The 26,419-nt window shown below is 39.3% G+C and overlaps 2 protein-coding genes across 7 annotated transcripts; both read right to left on the bottom strand.

The window, feature by feature from the left end:
• Positions 1–1,657: 1,657 nt before the first annotated feature.
• cdca3 (cell division cycle associated 3) lies at positions 1,658–4,679 on the bottom strand. Its single transcript, XM_063487542.1, has 6 exons — positions 4,473–4,679; positions 3,800–3,951; positions 3,106–3,226; positions 2,101–2,988; positions 1,951–2,018; positions 1,658–1,845 (listed from the first exon to the last, which is right to left on the bottom strand). Exons 2-6 carry the CDS (start codon positions 3,929–3,931, stop codon positions 1,753–1,755), a joined length of 1,302 nt encoding a protein of 433 aa, XP_063343612.1. The 5' UTR covers positions 3,932–3,951; positions 4,473–4,679; the 3' UTR covers positions 1,658–1,752.
• Positions 4,680–5,853: 1,174 nt separating this feature from the next.
• pex5 (peroxisomal biogenesis factor 5) lies at positions 5,854–25,161 on the bottom strand. 6 transcript variants are annotated; one of them, XM_063485301.1, is made up of 17 exons: positions 24,945–25,161; positions 19,605–19,761; positions 17,785–17,823; positions 17,506–17,623; positions 17,268–17,414; positions 16,626–16,710; positions 15,138–15,228; positions 14,735–14,857; positions 11,789–11,902; positions 11,313–11,396; positions 10,901–11,020; positions 10,555–10,698; positions 10,282–10,352; positions 9,637–9,858; positions 9,391–9,556; positions 9,146–9,303; positions 5,854–7,674 (listed from the first exon to the last, which is right to left on the bottom strand). In XM_063485301.1, exons 2-17 carry the CDS (start codon positions 19,716–19,718, stop codon positions 7,428–7,430), a joined length of 2,043 nt encoding a protein of 680 aa, XP_063341371.1. In that variant the 5' UTR covers positions 19,719–19,761; positions 24,945–25,161; the 3' UTR covers positions 5,854–7,427. The 6 variants fall into 6 exon arrangements, with proteins under 6 accessions (XP_063341371.1, XP_063341370.1, XP_063341372.1 ...); XM_063485300.1 differs by having other exon boundaries at positions 24,950–25,161; XM_063485302.1 differs by having other exon boundaries at positions 19,605–19,754; positions 24,950–25,161.
• Positions 25,162–26,419: the final 1,258 nt, after the last annotated feature.

The raw sequence follows: 26,419 nt of genomic DNA, 5'->3' as shown, positions 1-26,419 counted from the left end.
TTGCAGGTAGACAGGATCTAAAAAGCTAAAAAAAAAATACACTAATATAATTATTGATAGTTGCATTTATTCAAGCGGGACTTTATCTATCTCACATATTGCGTCCAGCGAATTTAAAAACACCAACTAACCCTAACATATATGTCTTTGGACTGTGGGAGGAAGCCAGGAGAACCCAGAGGAAGCACACACAGACGCAGGAAGAGCAAGCAAGCCCCACACAGAAATGCACCAGTTGGAGCTCAAACCAGGGACTCTCTTACTGTGAGGTGAAAGTGCAAACAGCTTCAATCAGCCTCACTCCCATCCACACTGTAAAACCTTCACCTTCACCAACCTATTTAATCCCTATATTATCAATTAAAAATAATCATAAAAATTAGGACGATATAGCCTCAGGTAAAAATGCTATAATAAAGATCACCTGTCAGACATGCAGGGTTGTTGCCTCAGTTTATCCCTTTTTGGAATATTCACAGAGGCCTTGACTCATAGGAACTAATAGCTAAGGAGAACCATATAATGGACTCACTCACTTACACACAGATGATCTTACCACTTACCTCCAGAATCCAGATTTAACTCTGCCCATACTCATGAACATGTGAATCACGTGAATATCTCCAAAACACAAGTTCTCTATCAAGTTACAATACAATAATTATAATACGGAGATTCAAAAGGGAATTTTACCAGAAGATGATGGAGTGATTGAAGGTACACATCATAAAAACATACCCCTGGACAAACTGTGTAGAAGTGTGCAGTCACAGCAGTTCATGTACAAAACTACGAGCATGCCAATGGACTTTAATAATGTTGACACTAAACGCTTTAGAGGACATATTTAGTTGTGATATTTTCAAGGATCCCAGAGTGACGCTTTTAGGACTGATACCTAGTGACATGATTCAATATGACAATATTCCTCCCTTTTGAATATTGCATGTAAAAAGACCATAAATCGGAGCTGCTCCTCCAAGAACAGATCATGGGCTGGCACTCATAGAAAAGTGTTGGCCACATGATCTGCCTGCAAGTCAAACATTTAGAGTATAGAAAGACTGCCCTGTTTACTACTGTGCTGTTTATTTATTTTCTGTTACTCTTTCCACACCCTTCTCTCTTCTGTTCTTGTTTCCTTGTGACAAAAAAATAATAATTAATAAAATGAATAAATGTAAACTTAAAAAAAGGCTACATCTAATTAATGCTAAAATGTCTGTTTTTCCTAAGATTTTATTCGGTACACCTGCTATAGTGCTCGTTAGTGCAAATGTCAAACAGCCAATCACATGACAGCAACTCAGCAGACATCAAGGTAACCTGCTGAATGAACTGGTAGCTACGTAGTGCTTTTTCTTCACTCAAAGCATGCCTTGGGTATAGAAAAGACACTTTACACTCACACTCTGATAGGTGAGGGCAACGAAGTGTTCACCATTGCCCAAGGACGCTTTGTCAGTTCAATGACATGTGAGCTATGCAATCTTTGCAAACTGGAGAAATATTAAATTTCAAGTGTTATTTCTGAATATAATTTAGGTGTTGACGAAGATTAAATGCGCACAAAAACGAACAAGAAAATTCTCCAAATAACAGATAAGAGTTAATCAGTAAAATTTAAAGCTCTAGTAGGTTTGCAAATTTTATTTACACAACAACAAGCAGTTAAATATATACAGGACAACAAATAGTTTGTGGAAGCTATACACATAAAAGCACATTTTTAAAAACAGTGCGTGCAGTGCCTCATCGGTTCTCCTTATCCAGACACACAGCCAGCACTCGGCGGTCCATCTGTCCAGCTCTCTGCTTGTCGGGAGTGGACGTCTTCAGCTTCATCTGGGAAGAAATCAAAACGTGAATTTCCTGTGTTTTTGGACAAGTAAAAACACAGATGTTGCTTTCATGAGCTGATATATGTGGGTAAATTACAGCTACAAATACCTGAGCGCGCTGGTCTCTGGGCGAGTTGGTCTTCTTGAGGATCTGCAGCGGAGAGCGGCCTTCAGTACCTGAAGAAAAAGAAAGTTTAAAAAAGGAAAAGCAATACAGTCTCACCATAAACAATCAAAAGGTGACAAACTTCCTACACACCTTTCTGCTTCAGTTTTCCAGACTGTCCTTTGTTTTCGTTGGCTACGTTTTTAACGGCCACACGGACGGCGAGAGGAGAGGAGCCTCCTTTTCCACCGAGCCCCTGCACTCCTCTTGCTCTGAGCCCAGACGGACGAAAGCCATTTCCCAGCCACTGCGGTTTGAAAACAGTCTGGCTGGGGCTCTTTGAGTCAAAGGTGGGGCAGCGGATGCCGCTGCAAGCCTGTGGCTGCTCAGGACCACGAACACATGGTGGACCGGATGGAAGCAAATTAGCTTCTTTACCGAGCTCTTTAGTTTCTTCCTTCTCTGGCTGTGCAAGGGAATCATCAGCATCAGTGTTGGAGGGGGCAGGTTCAACAGGAGAGTCTGCTTCAATGGTAGCAGAAGGAAGGGCGTAAGCGTGATCCACACCATCCCTGAGTGGCTCCACCTCTGTGCCAGGTTCTGGGGATGAAATATTTTCACGATGGACCTCTGCAAAAGCTCGGGGGGAGGGAGCGCCCTCGTTGCAGGTTATCAGGCTCATGCTCAGTCGCTTGTGAAGAGGAGACTCTCTTGCTTCCTCAGCCTCCTCCAGGCTAATATCTGCTTCAGTTTCTATCTCCACCTCCACCTGAGGCTCTTCAGGAAGCACAAAAGGACTCAATTTCTCTACGCTCTGGAGAGGGGGCTGGACAGGTGTCACCAGTAAGTTAGCATGCTCATTAAGGTTGCTGGACAGCTGTGGGCTCAGGAGGGGCTCAGTCGATGCCAGCTCTTCACTTATAAAGTCCTCCTCTTTCTTTGATGCGCCACTGAAGCCTTTCTGATGGCCTTCGGGAAGTTTCCCTTCAACCTCACTGTGGAAAATCATACCCAGGCGACGAGCAAAGGACCCAACTGTTGCTGGAAAGATGAATGAAAGGAAGTCGTTTTTTTAGATTTTTTTTTTTTTTTTTTTTTTTTTTAAATAAAGTGAGAAAAGTCAAGCTGAAAGTTATTACGTTCATATATATTCCTTACCTCTCATGATTTCTCTCACAGGGGTGCGGGTAATGCCAATGGTAGGTGAACGTGGATCACTGAACACCACAGGGCACTCGCTTTTCATCTCAGCAGACGTTTTGGACACAAGCTGCCCAACCTTGCAAAGATATTCAATTATTTTATGTTTGATTGCCCCACAGTTTACAAAAGTAGTGTAGAGAATAAAGCAGGGTCAATAATTATCAGTGCCTCCCACCTATTCCCCATCAGAGGGTAATTTTTTCCTGATGTTGTGACATGCAAGTTTAGCAGCTAAACTGCACCAGCTTTGTGTTTATTACACAAAGGATCAATGACAAGCAATGATATCTTGGATCTGTTTTCTGATACTTTACTGGAGAAAACTTCAAAATGTGGATTTTCTAGACTCATCAACACCATCTGGGAAAGATGGCGTATAAGCGCATGTGAAAAGTCTCGTTTGTTCCCCTCACACCTTCTATAGTTTGGACATATCACACTGATCAAACAAGAAGCTTTTCAAAGTCTTTGAAATGTGAGTACAGAAGAGAGTTTGGATCAGAGGGCCTCAAGATCAAAGTAAAAATGTTCATGCCTTCATTAATAAAAAAAAATGACTGCACATTTTCTGGAGTTCAGAGAGTACATTTTTTTCAGACTTTGTGTGTTTTTTTTTTAAATATATGAATGGATCCACCAGGTAACCCACCTGAATAGGTGTTCGTTCTATGCCAGCAGAGGGGGAGCGAGGATCGATGAGGTGACTGATGTGAGTCTTTTTGAAGGCTGGCTCTGGTTTTATGGCTGCAGATGCAGTCATCTTACTCTCACTTGATCCCATGATCTTTTTTTTAATGTTACCTGCCATTCAGGTAAACAGAGTTCTATTTATTCATAACATAAAAAACACAGCAAAAATACAAAACACAGATGTACACATATTTAGATAAAATACAATAAAACTATGTATTATTCTCATTCATCAATACATTGAAAGGCTCGTTTCTTGGTGTATTCCTCATTCTTACAATCACACAACGGTAAAAACTAAAATATGCTTAACAAGACATAAATAACCGGTTGTTAAACATTTTATTTTAGCTTATTAGCTGATGGATTAGTGCTCGTGACTTAAAGTTAACGTTAGTTTTTAAATACGAAAAAATCGTAGCTCATCTTAAACACGACTTTACTACTATATCTGTCACTATGGACAATTTGTATGATATTTACAGAGCTGGAAACCATATTCACATCTACGTATGTTAGCTAAATGTTGCAGTTTCACGTGACTGCACCGTTAACCGTTTAAAGTAGAGCAAAAGAAAAAAACACAAACTCGGGCTACATCATTCAGACGTGTCATTTATTTCACTACTCACCTGAAAAAACGACAAATACAGTGGACCAAGCGTATAGTTTATCCGCCTTTCTCCTATTCCACACTTCAGTTCAACAGGAGGAACACACGACTTTTAAAACATTTAAATGGCGTGGTTGCGCTTATGTTATTTTTAAATGAACCAATCAACTTTCTCTTGCACTTCACCTTCTCGACTCTGATTGGCCTAGAGGAATGCGAAGTTTAAAAGTGGGCGGGACGGGCTCCTGATAACTTCAGGAAACGTTGAAAGCGATTCACGGTTTGTTTTTCACTTGTGGGAGAAAATGAATTATTGCGTTGGGAAAGCTCCGGAAACACGAGTTACGAGTTTTCTTTTGAATATGACTTGTTAAAGTAAGTATAGTGGCCGGAGTGTGCCAAGAATAAATAAACATTGAACATGAATAGCGAGTTCGCATTTAGTGAAAACCTACTAAAGTGAAAATGAATAAAATCTGCGCATAAATAACAATGATAGTCAAATGTTAAAAACACAATGCTTGCTATAACCCTTCAGATTTCCAGATAGATTTAGCATAAATTTTTTTAAAGCATTTAAATTTTGATTTTTTACTTTGAGTACCTGTATGTCAGGGGAGTGGATTAAAACAAACAAACAAACATAGGAACTGAATTAAATGTAATGCAGTTCAGCACCCAGTATGACCTAAATCATGAAATCAGGTTACTTTTTCCTGACAACCTCAACAAAAACCTAAATGTATGAGCCAATGTCATTGGTATGAGCTCTGAAAATTTCAGGCTGTACTATATCACTGGTCATATTAGAGTCCGCAAGTGTGCCTAATCAAGTGGTTGTTAAGTCTATGCATTAAAAACAAACAAACAAACAAACAAACAAACAACCAACAACAACAACACTATAAAAATTATAGAGTACCCCCCCCCAAAAGAAAAAAAAAATCACTTTTTGGTAAATTGACTGTTCTTTATTAAGTTCTGAGCACTCAAAACACTTTATTACGAGGCTCATTCACCAATTCATGCAAACTGTTTCTATGCATAAGCACTTTTAAACTAACATTAGCACACACTCCAGTTTGCATCAAGACCACTCAGGGATCATTATCTTGCATGAAGATCCTTAAACTTGTAAACCAGATGACCTGCACTACCTCCCAAGCCACAGCATTTGGTATTTCACAAGTTTTAATAATTTGGGGACCTAACCCCCCCGCAGATTCGGCAAGTATTCCCACTTCTTAGAGCTGACATTTTGATAAAGCCATCTTGCTCTATAATATGAAAATCTAATTTAGTCGAAACATTTAAATTGCAAATTAGTCGATAGGTCCATGAAACAACCCATATACCAACTAGAGGGGGTCCAAATTGAAATAAAAGGATAATAACAGATGTCTGGAATCAAAGCTTTTATTGCTGAATATTATATTAAACATTGCTATCAGGATATAAGTAGCCTGAAAACAATTATAGTGCATCAATTATGTTACAATACACAGTATGGCATAGAGCATTATTTTACAATGAAGCAAGTAGTTTTACAGGAGCAATATGAAAAAGAGCACGGAACCCAGAAAAGCCACTCTCATTGACATAATGTCTGTCACCCGACCCACACACACACACACACACACAGAGACACACACACACCTTATCATTTGAGTAACAGTCCCGCTGGTTATCAGTTCATTATCCTGGCATGATAATGATTACTAAAAAATTAAATAAAGTATAACAAAAAGAGCTGTAGCACTTATGACTTGTATTTCTACTTTGAAATGGCATAATCTGTAATCCTTCCACCTGCTGAGCACCTTGGATCATAAGCAGCACTCTTTAATGTCAGAGGTCTTGTACCTTGAGTATACATAACTGCAGAGAGTACACACATCTGATAATTGCTGTGTTGTTCCTCCATCAGGACCATCACTGATCAATCACACTGTTGCAATCAGGGATGGTTGCAGCTCTGGAGGTAGAGCGGGTCGTCTGCAAATTGGAAGGCCTGGTTAGACCCCTGGCTCATCCAGTCCTTTGTATGAAGAGGCATGTGAATTGATAAAACAGGGCTTGTAGTGTACAAAACACTAACTTAGCTTTGCACCTGAGGGGGGAGGGGGAAAAAAAGATGCTTGCCTTCACAAAGTTCTAATATGAACACAAGAGCATCTTTTGCTACCGAAAACACTATCATTTTATACACCTAACCAAAGTGACTGAAGGAAATACTTTTCAAAATGAAAAGCAGTCAACTAAGTCTCAAATGAACAAGGACTACAAGCCTCAGTCTCCTGGTTGAAAGTCTTATGTTTCACCCATTCATGAACCACAGCGTTGTCCCTACCAGACTCTTGTGTACATCTTGTTCCCAAGTTGTATAGCAAATACAACAATGTGATTGTCCGGTTGCAATGGTGGTCCTGAAGCAAAGTTAACGAGATGCTGTAGGAACAACATCAACACAGTAATAATAAACTCAGAGGCCACCAAACTGTGAATAAAGACAGGGAGAGGACTGAGTGTCTTAACACACACTAACATTGTTGGATGGTGAACAGATTAGTGATTAAACCATGCTTATTCTTGTTTCTCTTCTTCTGTGAGAAATATTTTCAAGTTAAAATCATTCAGTCTGGTTCTCTTGATCAACAAAGGAGGAAATCCAGTGACTGCTGAACGTGTGAAACAGTTCATGACTGGATTACTGCTGCCTGCTTCTCTACAGGTGAAGCCTGATACTGCAACACTTTTAAACACACATGTACACATGATGATGATGATGATGATGATGATGATGATGATGAGCACTTTGATCACTTCACAGTGTGTTCCTCGATCATCTTCTTTTAACCGTTAGCTGTACCATGTCCCCTTCATTCCTCCATTCAATCAGCTTCATTCAGTCACTCATACATTTACCTCCCAGCAAAAAACATTCACACTCAATGAGCCCTCCCCTGGCAGGTTCTCATTCAGTCCCACCATCCACCTCTCTCTGGCAGAAATGAGCCATCAAGGTGTCCAAGTCTCGCCTGTCGGCCGCGGTGTACAGAGAGCTCTCTCCCATCATGCTGAGAGCCATGCGCAGGGTGGACCAGATATTGTCGGACATCATAGTGGCTGCAGCTCCTCCGGGACCCCTTGGAGCTCTCGCTCCATCCTCTGTAGCCTGGCGCTGGAGAGATAAAGCTTCAAGGAAATGCTCCACTGCCTCTCTGTGGAGTTAAAAAAGAGAACAGGATGGATTTATGCTCAATCTGCAACGTGCTGATATCAACCTGAACAGGCAACAGTAATAAAAAACTTGTGTAAACTAAGTTCACTTTTGCAAATTAAGGTCCATTTCTCACTGGTGTACACTCTGGTGGCCACTTTATTAAGTACACCTGGTTAAGCGCTGTATAAGGCAAATATCTAATCAGCTAAATGGCAGCAACATTTAGCTTTTTAGACATTGTGAAGATGACCTGCTGACGAGAGATCAGAGATCACAATCCAATACAGCACCTCTGGGATGTCAGGGAATCATTTCGAAACAGACAAAAATGTCTGAGGAATGTTTCCAGCACCTCGCTGAAGGTATACCTTATAACGTGAATGTTAGTCATCATCAACACAAACCTTTGTGAGATTTCTTAGATTTCTTGCACGTCTGGTCTAGTGTAGCATATTTTGTGTGGTATAGCTATATCACATAAGCCCTTTTTGCATTAGTACCTACTCTGATCAAGTTGCCACAGATCGCTACGACTCGGATCAACTGGTTTTCCAGTACAACCCAGTGTGCGCGCTTGTTGCCATAGCAATGCGTCTGGGCATCCTGCAACGTAATTAATATGCAACACGAACGCTACAACAAAGGTGGACATTGAGCCAAGAATATACCTGCTGCTCGGTCTGTGGCTTTTTGTCAAACTCAGGGATCACTGCGGTTTTTTTGTAGCCATTTCCCTTGTTGCTGGTTTCAAAAATGGCAGTTTTAATTTTCGTGAATGAGATGCACTTATGACTCATTGAGTGATGCTACTGACGAGCCAATCGGTGGCATGCAGCATGACGACGTAACTTCTAGTACCTGCTTGGATCGCTTGAAACCCTGGCAGAGCAGGTACTAATAAAGTACCTGGTACCAGTTTCTATGGCCTAATGGAAAACCCTGAAAAGCATGGTGAACCGTGCTGAGTTGATCGGAGTAGGTACTAATGGAAAAGGGGCTATAAAATACCTTCCACTAGGCGGCAGATTTAACTATAAACTGCCCCCTAGTGGAAGGTAAAAACATCTGGGAAGCAGCATAAAATTGATAAAGTTCAAAAGTAGCAATCTGACAAAATTTGAAAAGGCACAGAAAGCATTTGATGTGTAAGCAGCAGAATGTCAGTGTGTTTAAGACAATTTGAAAAGGGTATATCAAATGCTGATTTCACATAACATGTTTTTAAAAAGTTTATGTAAATGTAAACTGCTGGACTAATTCCACATCCATCAGAAAACTGTTCTGTAAGACAGCCACACTCAGGTCATCAGTGGCAAGGTTGTGAACCACAAAATGAGTAAACTTTGAGACTCCCCTATCATAAAAACCAGCTTCAGGAGGATTATGCATTTAATCTAAAGAAGATTTTACTTCTTTACATGCCAAGACTCTCTAGCAAAATACACATCAAAACAGCACTGTTGCCTCACCTATGTGCCCCTAAGTTTACACAGCTGATTCCCAAGTTATAGCGACTGCGTATGAAGCCAGGCTGCAGTTCCAGTGCTCTCCTGTAGGCGGCCACAGCCTCTTCTGAGCGGCTTCCGTTGGCTAGCGTGGCACCCAGCTTATTCCACAGCAGATAGTCCTTATGGGGACAGAAAAACAAAGAAAGAGCTCAGAAACTGAGATGACATGAAGCCATTGGGATCTCTACAAAGGCTTCTTCACCAACCTGTGGAGTGACAGAGAGAGCAGCGCTGAAACAGTCCACCGCCTTGTCATACTCTCCACTGAGGTTGAAGAGGACACCAAGACCGCACTGAAGCTGAGGGTCCACCTGGGTAGGGTCAACATTGGCTGCTTGCAGGTACATGGACTGGACGTCAGTAAACAAAGACCTGCACGAGGGAAAAGTCATAAGGAAAGGGCAAAGAGAAAGCGGTATCTTTGTATTTTCCTAAACGTGTGTGATGCTCACTCTGGCAGCAATGACCCGAACCTCTCTCTGTCCTTCTCCCTTTCTTTGGAGCCATCTTTGGAGCATTCGCGCTCACTCTGCTCCCAAACAGAGTGGTATTTTGGATTGTGCTTTAGCCAGTCACGAAGAGTCTCACAGGCCTGCCTGTGCAGTGACTCATTGGTGAAACTGACAGCCAGTGCCATGAGGGCAGTCAGGTTGTCGTTCTTCAGCTCTATACACCTATGGGAAGAATGGTGGTAATAAAAAGTAGTCAGACAGAAAAAAACATGACTATTCATTTGGCAAAGAAACTCTTATTTGCAATGACAAGTGTTAAAATATGGAGGTGCTTTCCTGGTTGAAAATACTTCTTTTGAGGTGACACTCACATTAGTATGCATTTAAAAAGGTCTTAACAAAAATCTATGCATTTTTTGTTTGAGTAAATGAAATCCTCACTTTAACATAGTCTCTGTGGTGGAAAAATACATTTTTTTATATGCAAAATGAGTTTTTATATGCTTACAGATACAAAAACTATACACTACATTTGATGAGACAAGAGGCAACACCCACATCTAGAGTAACAATAATAATAATAATAATAATAATAATAATAATAATAATAATAACTACATGTTTTAGTCAACTCTGACTTCTGACCTGCGGAGGGCGCTGATGGCGGCAAATTCTTGCTCATTCTCTGCCTGACAGGTTCCCAGATATTGCCAAGCCTGCAATTTAATAGGGAAAAAAAGACACATGGTATTATTTCAAGGGCCTTCTGTTGGAAGCAGGAGAAAAACATGGCTAAAATTAGAAGTAGGGAGACCTTTTGGCCCACAATGTTATATTAACTAATAACAGGATGTTCTAAGAATTAAAAAAAAAAAAAAAGTGTAATGCAAATGAGAACACAGCCTTTCAGAGTCTTACCAGCTGGTTGTCTGGTTCCTTCTGCACAGCACTTTCAAAGAACCGGACGGCACCAGGGATGTCCCCTGCCTCCATCCTCTTCAATCCCTCTGACAAAGGGTCCGGGTGTGATAAGTAGGGGTTCTCCTCTTCAAACTGATAACCCTGCAAATGAAAACAAGGAAAACATCGAAACTGCTCAGAGAACTTGTGTGTGTATATGATTTTAATTAGTACTTAATAGGGTATATGAAACACAGGAACACATTAGACACTGTGCATGATAGCTGTATGCACAAAAATGCTGAAATCTTGCAACACAAAACAGATAGCAGCAGACGCCTGCTCTGAGCAGGCTGACGGATACCTTGTCGTAAGAAGTGCTGAGTAGCTGATCGAAGTCAGACAGCCAGGGATGACTCTCTGCATCTCTCTTCGCCATCTCCTCCCACTCCTGCTGCAGCTTCTCCCAGAAATCCACATCACTCTGACAAAATAACAGACACGCATCATTACTTCACAGCGTATTGGAGATAACTTTGACCTTTTTCAATTAGAAGACGCTGCTGTATCGATGATGCCTTGTAGGATGGCCATATTTTTTTTTCGTTCCTTAAACAGGATTAAGTTTGTGGGTTTTTAAAAAAAAATCAAGGGCACCTTCATGCCAATCATTCAGGAAAGTTTCCATTTTCAAACTCCAATAACACTCAGTGCTTTAACCTCTACAATACTACTTATTATACTTGGCTTTGGGTTTAAGGTTTTGCTTGTCACACCTCCACTGCAGCTTTCGCTTGTTGAAAATCAGGTCCTGATGTAGCGAACTCGTCTACCCAGGCTTCAGCCGACTCCTCTGACACCTGAATAACAATGAAGAGCAATGGCAGTGGTTGATAGGAATCTGTATGTGCTGGCTGAGAAAACTGTTATTAGAAGGGGAGAACCGGGGCATTCAGAGAGGAAAAATATAGAGGGGAGTGAATGTGAAGGAGTAAAGAAATGAAAGCTGGAAGAACACAGAAGAAACCATTTTTCTCGTACTGCTTCCTTTATCTCCTTCCTAATTAACTTCCAGTTTTCTCCTAAGACAGTAAAAGCACTAAACAGCAACTAGATGCAGGAAATCTGAGACTATCTGAATGGATGGGTAGGATCGAAATCGTTAACACTGGTAGCAAAACATACAAATAAGTAACTACAACTGCAGCTTAAAATAAAACATGTATAGCTGCCGTGACCACAGAGGTCGTACCTGCCTGACGACTCTGGCCCACTGCTCTGCTTGTTTAGCTTTTACTTTGTCAATCTTCTGATTCACCTCTGGGGGTTCCAGGGGAAGACTCCCTCCCCCCGTCTTCATCAGGAACTACGGAGGGAGGGGTGGCAGTAGGGAACGGGACAATGTTTCGAGGAAGAGGAGGAGTTGGTGTGGAGGATTTTAAAAAATTTTTTGGAGGGGTGGGCAAAAAAGGAGTAATTTGAAGTATCAAGAGGAGCAGATGAATAACAGGTGTTAATGGAGGCAATGGTAAGCCAAGAATTCAAAGGCAGATTAAAAAAATAAAAATAACAAAATAAAAAAAATAGGAAAAGCACAATTCAGAGTTAGAGGGCGATGGCATAGATGTTATCATAATGTAGCATGAATATGGCTGACAGCTACACATGCACAACATAATGTGGAAGCCATTTAGGCCAGGAAAAGAACACGAAACAGATATAAAGCAGAAAAAAAGCAAACTGAGATATCAGGTCAAATTTTGGACTTACAAAAGATTAAATTAAAGTACAGATTATAGCTTAATTTATACTTCTGCACTGAATCTATTTAGAGCCTACGGTGCAGCTCCTGCTGCCAGCATGTGCATCTATCCCTGGTGTTCCTGCAATGCTCTGCAATTTCCTTATCCAAACACTAGCTAGTGGAACACAGATCATAAAGTCAACGTTCAAGCGTCTTACACCTGCATTCTATCTGGAGGCCACCAGATGGCGATAGCTGTAGTTGCACAACTACTAAAAAAAACCCAATCTTCCTGTCTTGACCTGTGTAAAAACTCTCCTGATGAGTTCATGGGCCCAGTCACTTATTTTGGGTCATACTGAATTTAAAAAAAAAAAAAAGATGATGATAGTGATGCTATCTTTTAAAATAGAGGATTATCATTGGTATGAACCTGTACACTCACTGGCTAACCACCTGTCAAACAAGCAGTTTCACAGTCAGACTTTGTCACAGGAACCTTTTTGAGGTAATTGTTTTTGGTTTGTTTTTTGCAACCACGATCCCCTCAGTCGATTTGAAAAATGGCGGCAGAAGAAGTAGCCAGAGAAGCTTAAGCCCAAACGGCACTAGTAAACGAGACTGTGTTGATGATAAATTTATGGAGATGCATGGTTACAGCATAGAGCTTCACAAGGGTTTGCACTAAAAACAGCATAGATTCAAGGCAGAAGTATAAACACCCAATTTCTCCAAATTCTGACTAGATTAATAAAAATTAGCAAATAAAATTTTTTTAAAAAATTAAAAAAAAATAGTTACTAACAAATCAATCTCTAGATCCAACTTAGGAGGTACAAAAAAATAAAATAACCCAAACCTTCTTATTTATACTCATTTAATCAGAATAATTTAATAATCCCTAAGGAAATTATGTAAATCACTAAAATTGAGTAATTTGCTGCTTTGCAGAGTATTTTTAACTTTCAAATTACATGATTCATTTATGCCCTCAGTGGTATATTTCTTTGTGCTGTAAAATGTTTTCTACTATGAATTTTTAAATAGACTTCTTTTAGAACTTTTGCTTCAGGAATTAGCCCATTAATATAGCAGGAATAACATATAACTGAATATATGTGCATTTTAAATATTATATGTGTTGATTTTGTTGTAGTTTTCCCTTCTAATCACTACATTACACACTTGTAATGTTCTGCAGCAAACTATGGATCACAAACCTAAAATGGCAAGACTTACTGCTGCAGAAGTCTTGAGGCTAAACCTAACCTTTTCAGGATACAGAATGACTGAATAAAACAACATCACAGCAGTTCAGAATTTCTGACATAAACACAAACATAACAATTTAAAAATATCTCTCTCTGTATATCTATCTATCTATAAACCATTTGGTCATTTTAGTCACTTGTGGGTTAAACATATTTAACTCTGATCTATATTTTTGGGGGGTTGTGTGTATTTTTGCATGCACTCAGAAATGTTATGCATTTACTTGACTAATTATTTTGTCTTGTTTTTCTGGATCAAAGATACAGCTTAGAAACCAACTGTTCAGAGTATACCCCACCTTTCCCCCATGATAGCTAAGTTAGCAGTTAAACATTGTTGTGACGGACCTTAAAATCCCAAAAGAGCCTCTATTAATTTGAAACCTTGATTTCATAAGCAGTAATGTATTGAACAAAGCACGGGGCAGTTTTCTCTTGGTTTATGCTGGAAACATTGGGAGGTACTGGAATCTTTGTCTCTTGAGTCACCACTTAGCCAGTCTGAATGCATTTTAGATGCATCGTCTTACATCCTGAAGCCATATTGGTTCAACTGATCTAAGAGAAACATGAAATATCCAACAGACAAACAGTCTGCAGCAGTATTATAGCTCAAGAAATCAAGCTTTCAAATCAATAAGGCTCCTTTGGGATTATAAAATCTCTCATTAATTCAGTAAAACGCAGCTTCTTTTTGTTCAGTCAAGTGAAAGGATTACGCCTCCGTACTTTTGTATCTGTCGTCTTGTAGAGAAATACATTTAGAGAGAAACTCGATCTGGCATCAGTCTTTTACTGCCTGAACTGGTGGAATACAAAGCAATGAAGTCGCACCTTCTGTGAAATCCAAAACGAAAGGAAAATCACGTCAAGATGGGAAAACCCCAAATCTTGGTCGTGCACATTAAAATCTAAATGCTCAAGAGGTGAAGCTGACAGTTATGAGAGCCCTTTCTCTGCAAAACAAATTCCATCTGCAACACTGCAGCCTGGAGACTCATATTACAAGCAGACTGGTGGCTGCTTCTGGTTACATTTGTGGAAAATTTTACACTGCATCAGATACTGGGGTGATGAGTCACAAGGCTTAGCCTATACTGGGCAACAGTGAACCAGTGTTCTACCCCAATATACAGCGTTCACAGTTGTAACCATCCTTTCCTCAGTGGGCTGCGACTCGTACCTGGTTGAGGTTGGAGGCCCAGTTCTGAGCATTCTCGGCCTGAGCTTTATCTGTGAGCTGTTTGTCTGTCTTGCTCTCCACTGTCACAGTGCCCTCGCCAATTTGCCTAATGAATCGCAGGAACTACACAACAACAAAAAACAAATTACAACAAAAAAAGGCATTTACTATTACTAATTCATCAGTTTTACACCAGTAATGCTAGTTTCTTCCCAAACCAGCAACTTTCTTCCCATACTGAGACAAAAGCCATTAAAAACCACAAAAATCATCTGTGCACCACATGCTACAGTCTCAAGGACCTACTCTACAAAAGAGTTAAAGAAAAAAGTGAAAGAACATGGTGATAGACATGTAAAAGGAAATGATGTGTATTACGGTGTCACAATGACACACTGCTCACCTCTGTGTTTTGTAACTTTGGGTCATCAACCTTTGAGACAAGCTCATTGGCTGTCTGCCTCAGCTCATCTTCTGCTTGATACTCCTTAGTCCTGTCAGATTAACAATAAAAAAAAAACAAAAAACATAAATTTGATACTATAAAACTAGAAGAAGGTCTTGAGCAAGAATTTCCCATGATATTTTAAAGTGGTCGAGAACAATAGTTCTCAGGGTTTTCTGAAGGTCTTTCAAAGCCTTTCTTTGATCATTTGCTGTTTTTTCACTCATTTCGACATAAAATAGTTTTATTTTTGTACCAACAAGGTGATTCCCAAAGAGCTATTAACTGGAAACTTAGCATAAGGCCTAGGCATAAAAAAAGCAGCAAATGAACAGTATGTGGAAGTCGTGTCCTTAAAAAAAGATGGAAAAATCCAGAAAAGACCTGACACTGGACCTCAGAAATGCATCTGGACCTTCTACTGTTCACTGAAGCCTCATCAGAAATGGTCTCAGAGGAAAGGTAGCAGTCAAGAAGCCAATAAGGAAAGCAAACAGGGAGAAAAGCAAACAGGGTGACACAAAAAGGTGTCACCATTGGGCTGGAAAACTATCATTTACCATTTGGAAAACTTCTGATTGGCAACAGCTTCATTTTTCAGAATGACAACGGCCACAAACAGACTGCCAATGCAGTAAAAGCACAGCTGGATAGAAAACCATACAATGGAAGACAATCAGTCATGGATTGGTCTCCTCAGAGCCCAGATCTCAACATTACTGAAGCAGTGTTGGATCATTTCGACAGAACAGAACAAAAGGCTTTGAATGTCCTTCATGAGGCCTGGAGAAGTATTCACGAAGAGTACTTAAAGAAGTTATAAGAAAGCTTGCCTAAGAGAGTTCAGGCTGTGTTGAAGAATGAAGTTAGTCATAGCAAATACTGCTTTTCATACACATTAGAATTGTACACACGATTTTCGACTTATATTCTGTATTTCAATGTATATTTACAGATGTTTCAATGACACCCATTTCCAATATTTCATAGAATATAAAATATAAAATATAAAGCAATGATGACGGCTGGCTCAAGGCTTTTGCACAGTACTGTAGGTTGGAACAAATCACTTCAAATATAAACTGCATTTTACACTCTCGTATTTAGAGACCAGTGCACAATGATAATTATACATTTTAAAGGATTCTTTAAATCAGCTTTCACTTCATGTTCACTGCTTCACTGGCTTCTACCAGAGCTTTAATGGATTAACTCAACACTGTCAGACAAGACTAGATCAGGTTAAATGTTTAACAATTAAATAGAAAAGTCACTCACCAAGAAGAGAACATTATCACAGTTTTCCAAGTGCTTTAAGTTCTGCCAACAGCAGAACTTAAAGCACTTGTCCTACTTGATTCTCCCTCACATGTCTAGCCTACATTTTCTACATGTAATGCAGTGCTTATAACCCCCCTCCATCCCCCGGCTCTAACCCCTGCTCACCATTCATTTGCCTTGTCTCCAAGATCCCCCAGCCACAACTTCTCCTCAGACTGCTCCAGATACTCTTCTGCCCAGCGGCCAGGATCTAAAAATGAGAGAAATTGAAAAATTAAAAACACAGCAAACACGTAATAATGACATAAGACGCTTTCACCCATGCAGTGCGTCTAAAAAAACCTTTGTGGACACCTAACAGAGCTGCATGTGAGAACTCGCACATCTGATTCTGCTGGATCGGATATTAAATGGTTTATAACTGTCAGCTCCCTTTCAAACAGCCTGTGCCTGAGCGCATGTGAGAACAGTGCAGGTAATCATTCGGTGGACTCTCAGCACTCTCAACAAACAGGTTATTTTTAGCAGTGAGTACAATTTTAAAGTAGATCGTCTCTTGCTTTGTGCTACATGTGTGAAAGGACAACCTTGGAAGAAGCTTGGATGCAATTCTGCTGACACTGTCCAGAGTTCATGTGTCAGAACAGCTACACTATGAAGACTTTGTCCTAAAGATATTCACTCTGATTTGAGCAAAAAAACGTGATGATATGAGACAGACTGATGACAACGGCAGAAAGATGACTTGCTCATTAAGCAAAAAATGTGCAGAAAAAGGCCAAGAAAAGCAATGAAAACAAAACATACCTGCTGCCTCGGCAATAAATTCTTTCGTCCAATCAGCATCTGCGGCATCACCGAGCGCGATGAGCCCCGGGGCGGAGGCAGAGTCAGAGCCTTGGAGGAACTCTTCCACCCAGTCACCAGAGAGGGCCAGCGCTGCCACATCAGGAGCTATGACAAGGAAATACAAAGAGGTTCAAATTTACTGAAAAAAAGGTTTATAAAAATCTTTTAAACTTCATCAAATAATGATGAAGAGCACCTCTCTGTGGAGCTTGTCTGTAGCTCTGCTGGTCAATCTGCTGCATTTCCTCCAACAGCTGACCCATGTCAAAGGTCTGAGGAGGGCGTGGAGGTTCCTGAAGGAACTCATTAACGAGCTGGAACAAAAACATTCATTTTATATAAAATCTAATGCTAACTCTTAATGATTAGAGTACATGCTGAGGAAACCTAAATATTTTGGCTTTAGGGTATAAACTTGAAGTATATACTGTACAGTCTTGGAGCAAATCATTAAAATTGAAAGAAAAGCACTTACATCTTCCTCAGTTGCAATTTCAATGGGAGTGGGATGAATCTGCAAAAAAATAAATAAATAATAAAGTATGGTATCTCTTAGCAAAATGTTTCGCACAAAAATGTTAAATCAAGCAGCTCCAGAGATAAAGGTCACAGGGAGCTTGAAAATATATTAAGAAAAGTTATTGCAAAAGCAACACTAGCGCTTTCACTGTAACCTGGTGCCAACTGCACATAAAATTCTGGAACTTAACATTAATAATTTTTAAAGGCCAATTAGCTCTTAAACTGCTATATAACAAGGGTGACAGAGAACAATGTTAGACTTTCTAATTAAAAGGAAAGATATACTCTTAAATTCACAGCCCTACAACAGATTGTGTTAAATCTTGTATTCTTGTAGCAGAGGCACTCTTATACATTTACTGTATGCTTTGATACAGTTTATGCGTTTTAAGTTAAAAGCATGGATCCAGGAAATATTGTTCAGATCCTGACTCAAAAAGCTCAATCAGTTACTCATAAGAAGGAGCTTTTCTATAAGCATCTCGATGCAAAGTGGGTGCAGGACAATGTTCTGTTTTGCTGATGAAGAACTTGCCTTCTGTCTTTGACAATGGCGACCACCTCAATTTTCTCAATAGGATAAGAATCTGGGCTCTCCTTTGGAGCAGATCATAATACCTGTCAGTATCTGTATAAATGTTCCTTTTCTGTGGCTGCTTCTTAGTTCAGGTTCTTTTCCTTGTCTCTTGTCTACGGTGTGCCACAGGGTTCTGTTTTGGGGCCTTGCTCTAGCTTCAGTCCATTTTGAGCACTTTTAAGGACATCTGCTCTCATGTCCACGCAGATGGAGAGTTGCACACGCAATCGGAAATTGTTATTGTTATTATTAAGATTCTGGTTTTGACTTTCAGAGTTCCGCATGGACAAACACCTGAGTACTCATATTTACATCTTTTGTTTTGATGTTCTAGCATTTTTTGTGAGGTACTTTGTGATTTTTATCTTGAAAGATCCAATATTAGTAAAATTTTACTTACTTGAATTCAGTTCTATGTTGTTCTGTATTTACTTTGCTGTGCGTCATGCAAACAAGGGCCCCTCATTAGCAGGAGGAGTAACAGAACATGGACAAACCCAAGAGCAAGGCTATAGCTGTTAATGGTATTTCACACCTGCTACACCAACTACTTTTAATTATGTTTGTTACTTAACCAGAATCTCCTGTCAGGACTGAAAAGCTCCCACAAGATGAAGCAGGTTCTCTCTCATTTGTTTGTTTGGTAACAGAGATCTTATGTAAAAAGAAGCAGAAGGAATTGCTGGAAAGCTTTATTACTTTTAAAGTAACAAAGTTTTGTCAGGAAGTTGACTAGTATTATTTGATAATAATATTCCCATTTTTTGTCATCTCCACACAGAAAAAGAAAAAACTAGCTTGGCTATGAATGAAACATCCTAACAACTCTGAGATAAAATGAAACAAATGCAAATAAAGTCTGTTGTCAGGTATTATTTCACTAATGCATACCACTGAGCAAATGCAAACTCTTGAATGTAATTATTTGTTACATTTTATTTTAGAAAGTTACAAAGGGAAAGCTTAAGTATAGTCTAACGTTGCCTTAAATAATAATAAAAAAAAAGAATCTCAGGCTCTTCCTCACAGATAAAAATTAGTGTTTATTAATTTAATGTTGAAACTCAAAGCCAAAGTTTGCTAAAAATCAATAAAGAGACTGAAAAATAACAGGGACATTTCTAAGTGACCCCAAACTTCTAAGCATATCGTGTAGACTGCAGAGCTCAGGGCCTGATGTCTTACAAAATACTCACTGGAGGTGCTGTGGCGTTCCGCCATGGCCCCCCTTCCTTGGTCATGTGACTGGTCAGCTTCATGAGGGGATTGGCTCCCCCGCATTCTGCCTCCACCAACTCACGCATCGCCATGGCAACACAAGGATGAGGCAAACCCAATCAGACCACCTGCAAACTGAGAAGAAGAGCAATAAATGAACCACTCATATTCAGTCTGTGTTCAAGAAAAGTACTGCTATGAGAAGAGCGTTATTAGTTTTATTTAGTTTTATTTTGTCTTCAGCTTAGCTTCACTAAGTTTCCCCGAATGGGTTGGCTTGTTTTACTTTAGTTTTGACTATTTACTTTTTTTTTACCATGTAAAGTTTCAGTTTAGGTTTTATTAGTTTCACTGTTTTTGTTCCTTTTGTTGGTGGCAGATCAGAACAGATATAATACAAATCTTGTCTTACAAACATTAAGAAATTCCAGTCCCACTAAACATCTACACCAAATGCTCCTCAGTGAGAAACCCTAAAACACATACATTTTCTATACATTTATTTTTAGTTGGTTTTATTTATTGTATGAGTGTAAAATATTTTTGCAGCTAGTCTTCTTTTTTCCCCTAATGTGCAGTTTTTATTTATTTACTTAATATTAGCCCAGTGATGGACTGGCTTTTTTGTTTCTCGCTCGGCATCAGCTGGAAAAGGCTCTACGCCCACTCTATGAGCCTGCACTGGGTAAGCCATCCAACCATCCACATTATTCCCCTCTCCCAGAGCTAACACTAGTGCTGGGCGATATGGAAAAAATATTTATTCAATTCAATTCAATTTTATTTATATAGCGCCAAATCACAACAAAAGTCGCCTCAAGGCGCTTTATATTGTACAGTAGATAGCACAATATTATCACGATATGAATTATTTTATATCACGATATACGACCTGACCTGTGGTCATCTAGAAAGTACGCAGTCTGTAAACAGCGAGTGCCGAAGGGTGCAGTCTTTGTTTTGAGTTACCGTAAAGTATGTCGCAAATCCGGGTGCACGTACAGCAGCACCAGCTCGCAAACCACGAGACGGAGTTTCTTTGCGAAAAATATCTTTTTTTATATACTTTATTTTTTCTTGCATAAAGTTAAGAGCATGTATAGTGAGAAGACAACACTAATATATTTGCCACAGGCTATTTAACCCTTTAAGACCTACCATAGAACCAAGTCCGCCAGAGCTTATCTTTATGTTTTTACATGCTGTAGTGCCACTTGTGGGAGTATTTCAAGTTTCCATATATCAATACAACCGTTATAGCCCAAATTTTAATAATATGTATGCATTAAGTCCATAGTAACTACATAAATTGCAAAAACTTGCAGTGCAATAAACTACAAAAAAAATTGAAAATCGTTTTTGTTTTGTTTTTTTACATATATTTCTAGTTAAAAAAAAAATTTAAGAGGTGTATCCCTCAAAACTGTAAATACAAAAGTTTCCAACCACGCGAAATTTATTTTGAGTGTCTTCATAGTTTTATTTTTGAGATACACTAATTTTTATATACTACAGGAAAAATGAAAATAAATATTATAATGCATCAAAATAAACTATTTCCAACAGTGTAATTTGAGTTCTAAGCATCCCAGAAACGATACAGAAAAGCATAAAGTCAAACATGTCTTTTAAAAACACCAACATAGGCTTATAAGGCCCTTTCGCGAAAATGACGTCACTTCCGGTTTCGGCCAAGTAATGGCGGACATGCGATAGTTCGCGCTGACGTATATGCCAACGTAGGAAGTCTTATGAACGTGTTTCTGGAATATTATCTTTTTGTTGCTGCAAGTTTGGAATATTATCTTTTTGTTGCTGCAAGTGCTTCTTATGCAATTTTTGCAAAGTTATATGTGGAAGGAAACCGTGACCTTGGACAAGCTAATGGCATTAGATGTAAGTACAACTCCTCCGGTTTCACATGCAAAAAAAAAAAATTATTGCACTACCTTACGTGGTTCCAGTTCTACAGGGATTTAAAAATAGTTAGGTAAAACGGAGTGTGCCTGCTCCGACCGGTTGTAAAGGGTTAATTATATATTTTATGTAATAATTTATAAAATTTGGGTTAGTACGATATAAACGATAGAAGACAAATGGCACGATAGACACTTTTCTATCGTCCACACGATATATATCGTCATATCGCCCAGCACTAGCTAACACAGAAACAGATAACCCTTCACGCTAATTTAAAATCACCAGTTAAGCCAACATGTGCGTCTTTGTAATGGGGTGCTTCCAGGAGACCTGGATCCAGGACCTTGTTGCTGTGAGGCAACAGCGGCTAACCACAGCACCAATGTGTCGCACATGAAGGACATGTGAACTCCACACAGAAAGGTTCCAGTCAGCAGGTGTATTCAAGGCCACTTTGCTTAAAGATGGCACTGCTGACCACTGCACCACCACGCTACCAATTATCATTTTATCTATTACCATTTATTTTCTTTTTTCATATTTAGTTTGACTGTGATAGTCATGCAATGGACTGTGTAGAGTGAAGCACCTCAATGGAACAATTAAAAGATGCAGATCCTAAAGCAGCCAGTATGAGGTCCAATTTCTAATTAGAAGATGACAACACTTCAATATTTGAGAAACTAAACAGTTACGCACCAATAACAGAAAAACCATCCCCCCAAAATATAAAATGTTTTAATTTTTAACAGTCCACAAATTCAACCCTGAAAGATATTTCTTAAAATTTGGCACCAGAGAGTAATTTTTTAGAAGTTTAAGTTCAGTTAGTCCATCACATTGTTTTGTGTCCCTTCCATCACATCTAAAAATAATTATTCAATTTCCTGACCCCTTTAACAGCTGACAGGCCGAGCGAAATCTTCAGGCTGCTCAAATAGCCTCATGAAACGTGCACAAATTCAAGCTCCATCTGCTGTTTTTCATTTCATCTTCTGGCTCTTAGTGAACCATTAATAATGAGAATATGATGGCTCAGCAGGCACAGGCATCCACAGCATGTTTCACTTAACTCATCTGGTACGTTCAGAAGAGTTTTGCTTTTAACAGCGTTTACGAAGATAAAGAACATCAGCATCACTATACTAACACTCTGACTACATATAATACTATTTTATTTAAGTAAATCTTCTAATCAGTTGAGAAATGCTTATTTTGATAAATGCTAGCACAAATACTTTGGATTTGTGTATGCATTACTGTTAAAAGCTCTTGAGCCACCCCTCACTTCTTTATATTTTGCTAGGAAAATTGAAAATACATGTACTGGCAATGATTTATTGAAATGTGCAAACCAGCATTGAACTATAGAATATAAGCTGAGAAAACAAAACACACCCCAACAAGATTTGTACTACTCTAATGAGCTTTAAAGTTAATATTTGGAATTTTGTTATGCAAGCTTTCTTATAATTTTATTAAGTAGTCTTCAGGAATAGTTCTCCTCTTTGGATGTTGGCTGCCTTTTGTTCTGTTCTCTGTCAAGAGGATCCCAAACGGCTTCACTCATTTTGAGGTAGATGCTCTGGGGAGGACAATCCATGACTGATAGTGTCCATTTGTGTGTTTTGCTATACAGGCAGTGAATTAAGCTGCTGTCAATCAGATGCTTTCCAAATGGCAAAATCTGATGGATGTTCTGTGTTTAAAATTCCATTCCTGACAAGATCCCAGCACCACTGCCTGAAAGGGAGGAAAAAGGTTCATACTCACCGTTGTACCACACTGACGACAGTTTGAATCAAAAATTTCAATTTGGATTCATCATTCTAAGATTTGCTGCCACTGATTTTCAATCAAGTTCTTGCATAATTTGGCTTACCGCAGCCTTTTCCACTGAGACCAGGTTTTTCATGGATTTTTTCCTGATTCTTAAGGACCTGACTTTGAGATATTTTCAGTCTGCTGTAAATAGTTTTTTTTTTGTTTTGTTTTTTGTTCTTTTAGGCCTGACACTTCTTTTCACCTCCACTTGTCCGGTTCGCTCAAGAGGTTTTTAAGGACATGCTGCACACCATGCTGAGACATTCCAAGCACTCAGCTAACAGCACTTTGGGAATTACTTTGTTGAAGCAAAACTACTATTGTAGATATATCAGACTGTTATCATTGGCATTTTTCAAATTAATCTAAAGAAATGATGTGTTTTGCTACAGGCTGCTAGTAAAGTACCTGATGATACAGAGTAGACATAAGACTGGTACATCGCTTGTGTTAGGTGCCTTTTATATGCTTGAATGATGGATAGTGGGTCAGTGTTAAGAGACTAAAATAAAAAACATTCTTCTGAAATTGGTCAGGTACAAATACTGGGCTAAAAATGAATGAGAAAAAAAAAAAACAGCCAATATCTAAATAAAAACTTTGAAATACCTTCAGAAAGCTTTGAGAACTTGAGAAGTGTTCAAGACCACTTTAATATATTACAAAAATGTTTGCCTCCTCTGTGAAGCAAAATATAAAGAAATGAAGAGCAGCATGTTTGCACAATACTCCATATCAGGTCTAAAATAACAGCTATATAAACTGCAAAAGTTTCAACTGATCCTGCCTCATCTGATGATTACTCACCTAAACCTAAGCATTTAAAAGCAAAATAATAAACAATACTGTGACACCGTTTCACTCTGAAATGTAGCCCCAGATGTATGAAACTCTGCTGCTGAACTTCAATGACCCCTATCAATTACATATGCTGACCTCCCTGGAGAGGAGGAACATAAAAATTAATTCCCTTCCTAATATCGAGCGTCTACCTAAAAACACTTCAGTGACTATTACACAACACCTTACAGGTGGACTGTTGTTCTTGCTGTCTAGGCTGAAGATTTAAAGGCTACTTTAGTCGCACCGCTTCAAATGGCTGCTGTATTATGATTAGGGTCAAAGTAAGAGGATCAGACAGAGATATTAATACACACATTACCAAAGACGGGCCATTATGACACCTGTTTATTGACTACAAATCCACGGAGACGATAGGAATAGGCGACGGTTGCCTTTGTCACACATAGTCTACTAGTTATCAACTAAACACACCTGCCTGCATTGTTACCTTTCTGGGAGCACTGTGTAATAAAATAGAGCTGCTCGGAGCTAACTGCAGCTTCAGCTACAAACAGCAACATTAGCTCGATAAGCGATACTCTGTGGTATTTATATAACCAGCGTGCTGTTCATGAAACCTAAAGGGAAACCGAGGACGCTCACGACCGTCCGGAACTCAAAAAATATCAGCTGTGGCTAGCTGGCTAGCTGCAGTAGGGCCAGTGCAGAGATCATTCCCGTAGTGTGCACCCAGCGAAGAAGCATGAATAGACGGGAAGCATACTGTTCACCTCACCGCCGACAGCTGCTGCTGTATCCGAGCGACAGTCCCTCCCTCCGGCGGTATGTCCTCTCTTGTCCCGCTCTCACACCTCCGTCCGAACAAATTTTCCAGTAACCGTCAGAAACCAGTCGCTGAGTGCTATTAGCTCCCCGCTTTTATTTACCTTCCTCCCCCATGACCCACAAAACCCTTCACCGCTAGCCTGGCTCGTGAACGTTACGCCGGTTACGTATTCTTCAACTGGTTTTACGCATGCGTAAGGAAGCGTCAGCGCCTGGAAAAAAAAACAGCGTAAAGAGCCTAACGTTAAAATGTAACATGCCTGAGAACAAAGTCCGCTTCTCGGCTGAAACGTGTATATGTAAAAAAAAAACGAAAAAAAAACAACCCAAAAAACAACAACAACACGGAAGTAAGTGTGCAGAAGTCTTCAGCCAATCATCATTTCTTCATATTTTACTTCCAAAGAGCCTGATTTCTGTCTTTGATACTTGTAATTCTCCACGCTTTTTAGAGATTTTCACTTAAAAAATAATAATTCAGCCCTGTTCTTATACCAAACCATTTTCAGAGGAACGTTTATACGTTTTAGCCACTAAACACTGATATATGAACCATGTAAGCATAAAAACAACACCTAACAACGTTGTGTCTGCATATAAAAGACAATTTAGCTAAAACCCCCCCCCCCCCCAAAAAAAACCAAGCTGTTTTATCTTTATGTAGTTTGTTCCTTGCAGTTTATCATAAAACCACATCATTTGTTCTTATTTCTTTACTTGAATCTGAATAATGCCTAAGATAACACAATCTGACAGACATAAATCTGTATTTTTGCAGAATCAAAGAAAGAGCTATGAGTTGGTGTGCAGTCTGTCCTTAAAAAAAAAAAAAAAAAAAAAGTAGAGTTCAGTAGATGAACAGTATCTTAAATTAATGTCCTTACAAATTAGGAAAAAAATCCAGCAAAGACTTGACACAGGGCATGAGAGATCCATCTGGCTCTTCAGTTAATCCAGCTACTGTTAGTGAAGGGAAAAGAAGGAGAAAAGCTTGAGGTGTGTCAAATTACGCAGGAACTGAAATGAAAATCAGTAGCAACAGGTCTTTGGTTCAAATGTGAGGATATACAGAGGATGTCAGGAGAGACATACAACAGTGAGTCTATCTGTAAAACACGGTGGTGGCTCTGTCATGGTTTAGGGCTGCGTTTTAGCCAGTGGTGTTGGGGATCTTGTCCAAATTTATGGAATTATGAACACAGAAAGGCATAGAGTACCATCTGGAAAACATCTGAATTGCAATATGTTCATTTTTCAGCACTGATCCCAAACACGTCACCAATACTGTAAAAGCATACCTGGATAGAAAAACACACAATGTAATGCCTAGTTATATAAAACTTTGAGCTTTACATTGTGTGAAGTGAAGTAGCTTCTTGGATGAGAGGTGAAATGTCTTCAAGCAACTTAAAGAAGTCCA

Source organism: Pelmatolapia mariae, linkage group LG10_11, assembly GCF_036321145.2.
Source record: "Pelmatolapia mariae isolate MD_Pm_ZW linkage group LG10_11, Pm_UMD_F_2, whole genome shotgun sequence".
Lineage (NCBI taxonomy): Eukaryota > Metazoa > Chordata > Actinopteri > Cichliformes > Cichlidae > Pelmatolapia > Pelmatolapia mariae.
The sequence above is the reverse complement of the archived record's forward strand: the minus strand, read 5'-3'. Positions and strand labels throughout refer to the sequence as shown.

What these genes read in the sequence shown, in the direction of transcription:
- cdca3 (XM_063487542.1), bottom strand. Translation starts at nt 3,931, where the DNA reads ATGGGATCAAGTGAGAGTAAGATGACTGCATCTGCAGCCATAAAACCA. An exon ending in TGTGAGAGAAATCATGAGAG is followed by an intron (nt 2,989 to 3,105) that starts GTAAGGAATATA and finishes TCATCTTTCCAG; the next exon opens with CAACAGTTGGGTCCTTTGCT. An exon ending in TGGAAAACTGAAGCAGAAAG is followed by an intron (nt 2,019 to 2,100) that starts GTGTGTAGGAAG and finishes CTTTTTCTTCAG; the next exon opens with GTACTGAAGGCCGCTCTCCG.
- pex5 (XM_063485301.1), bottom strand. Translation starts at nt 19,718, where the DNA reads ATGGCGATGCGTGAGTTGGTGGAGGCAGAATGCGGGGGAGCCAATCCC. An exon ending in AAATTGCAACTGAGGAAGAT is followed by an intron (nt 17,624 to 17,784) that starts GTAAGTGCTTTT and finishes TTTTTGTTCCAG; the next exon opens with CTCGTTAATGAGTTCCTTCA. An exon ending in CAAAGTTACAAAACACAGAG is followed by an intron (nt 14,858 to 15,137) that starts GTGAGCAGTGTG and finishes GTTGTTGTGTAG; the next exon opens with TTCCTGCGATTCATTAGGCA.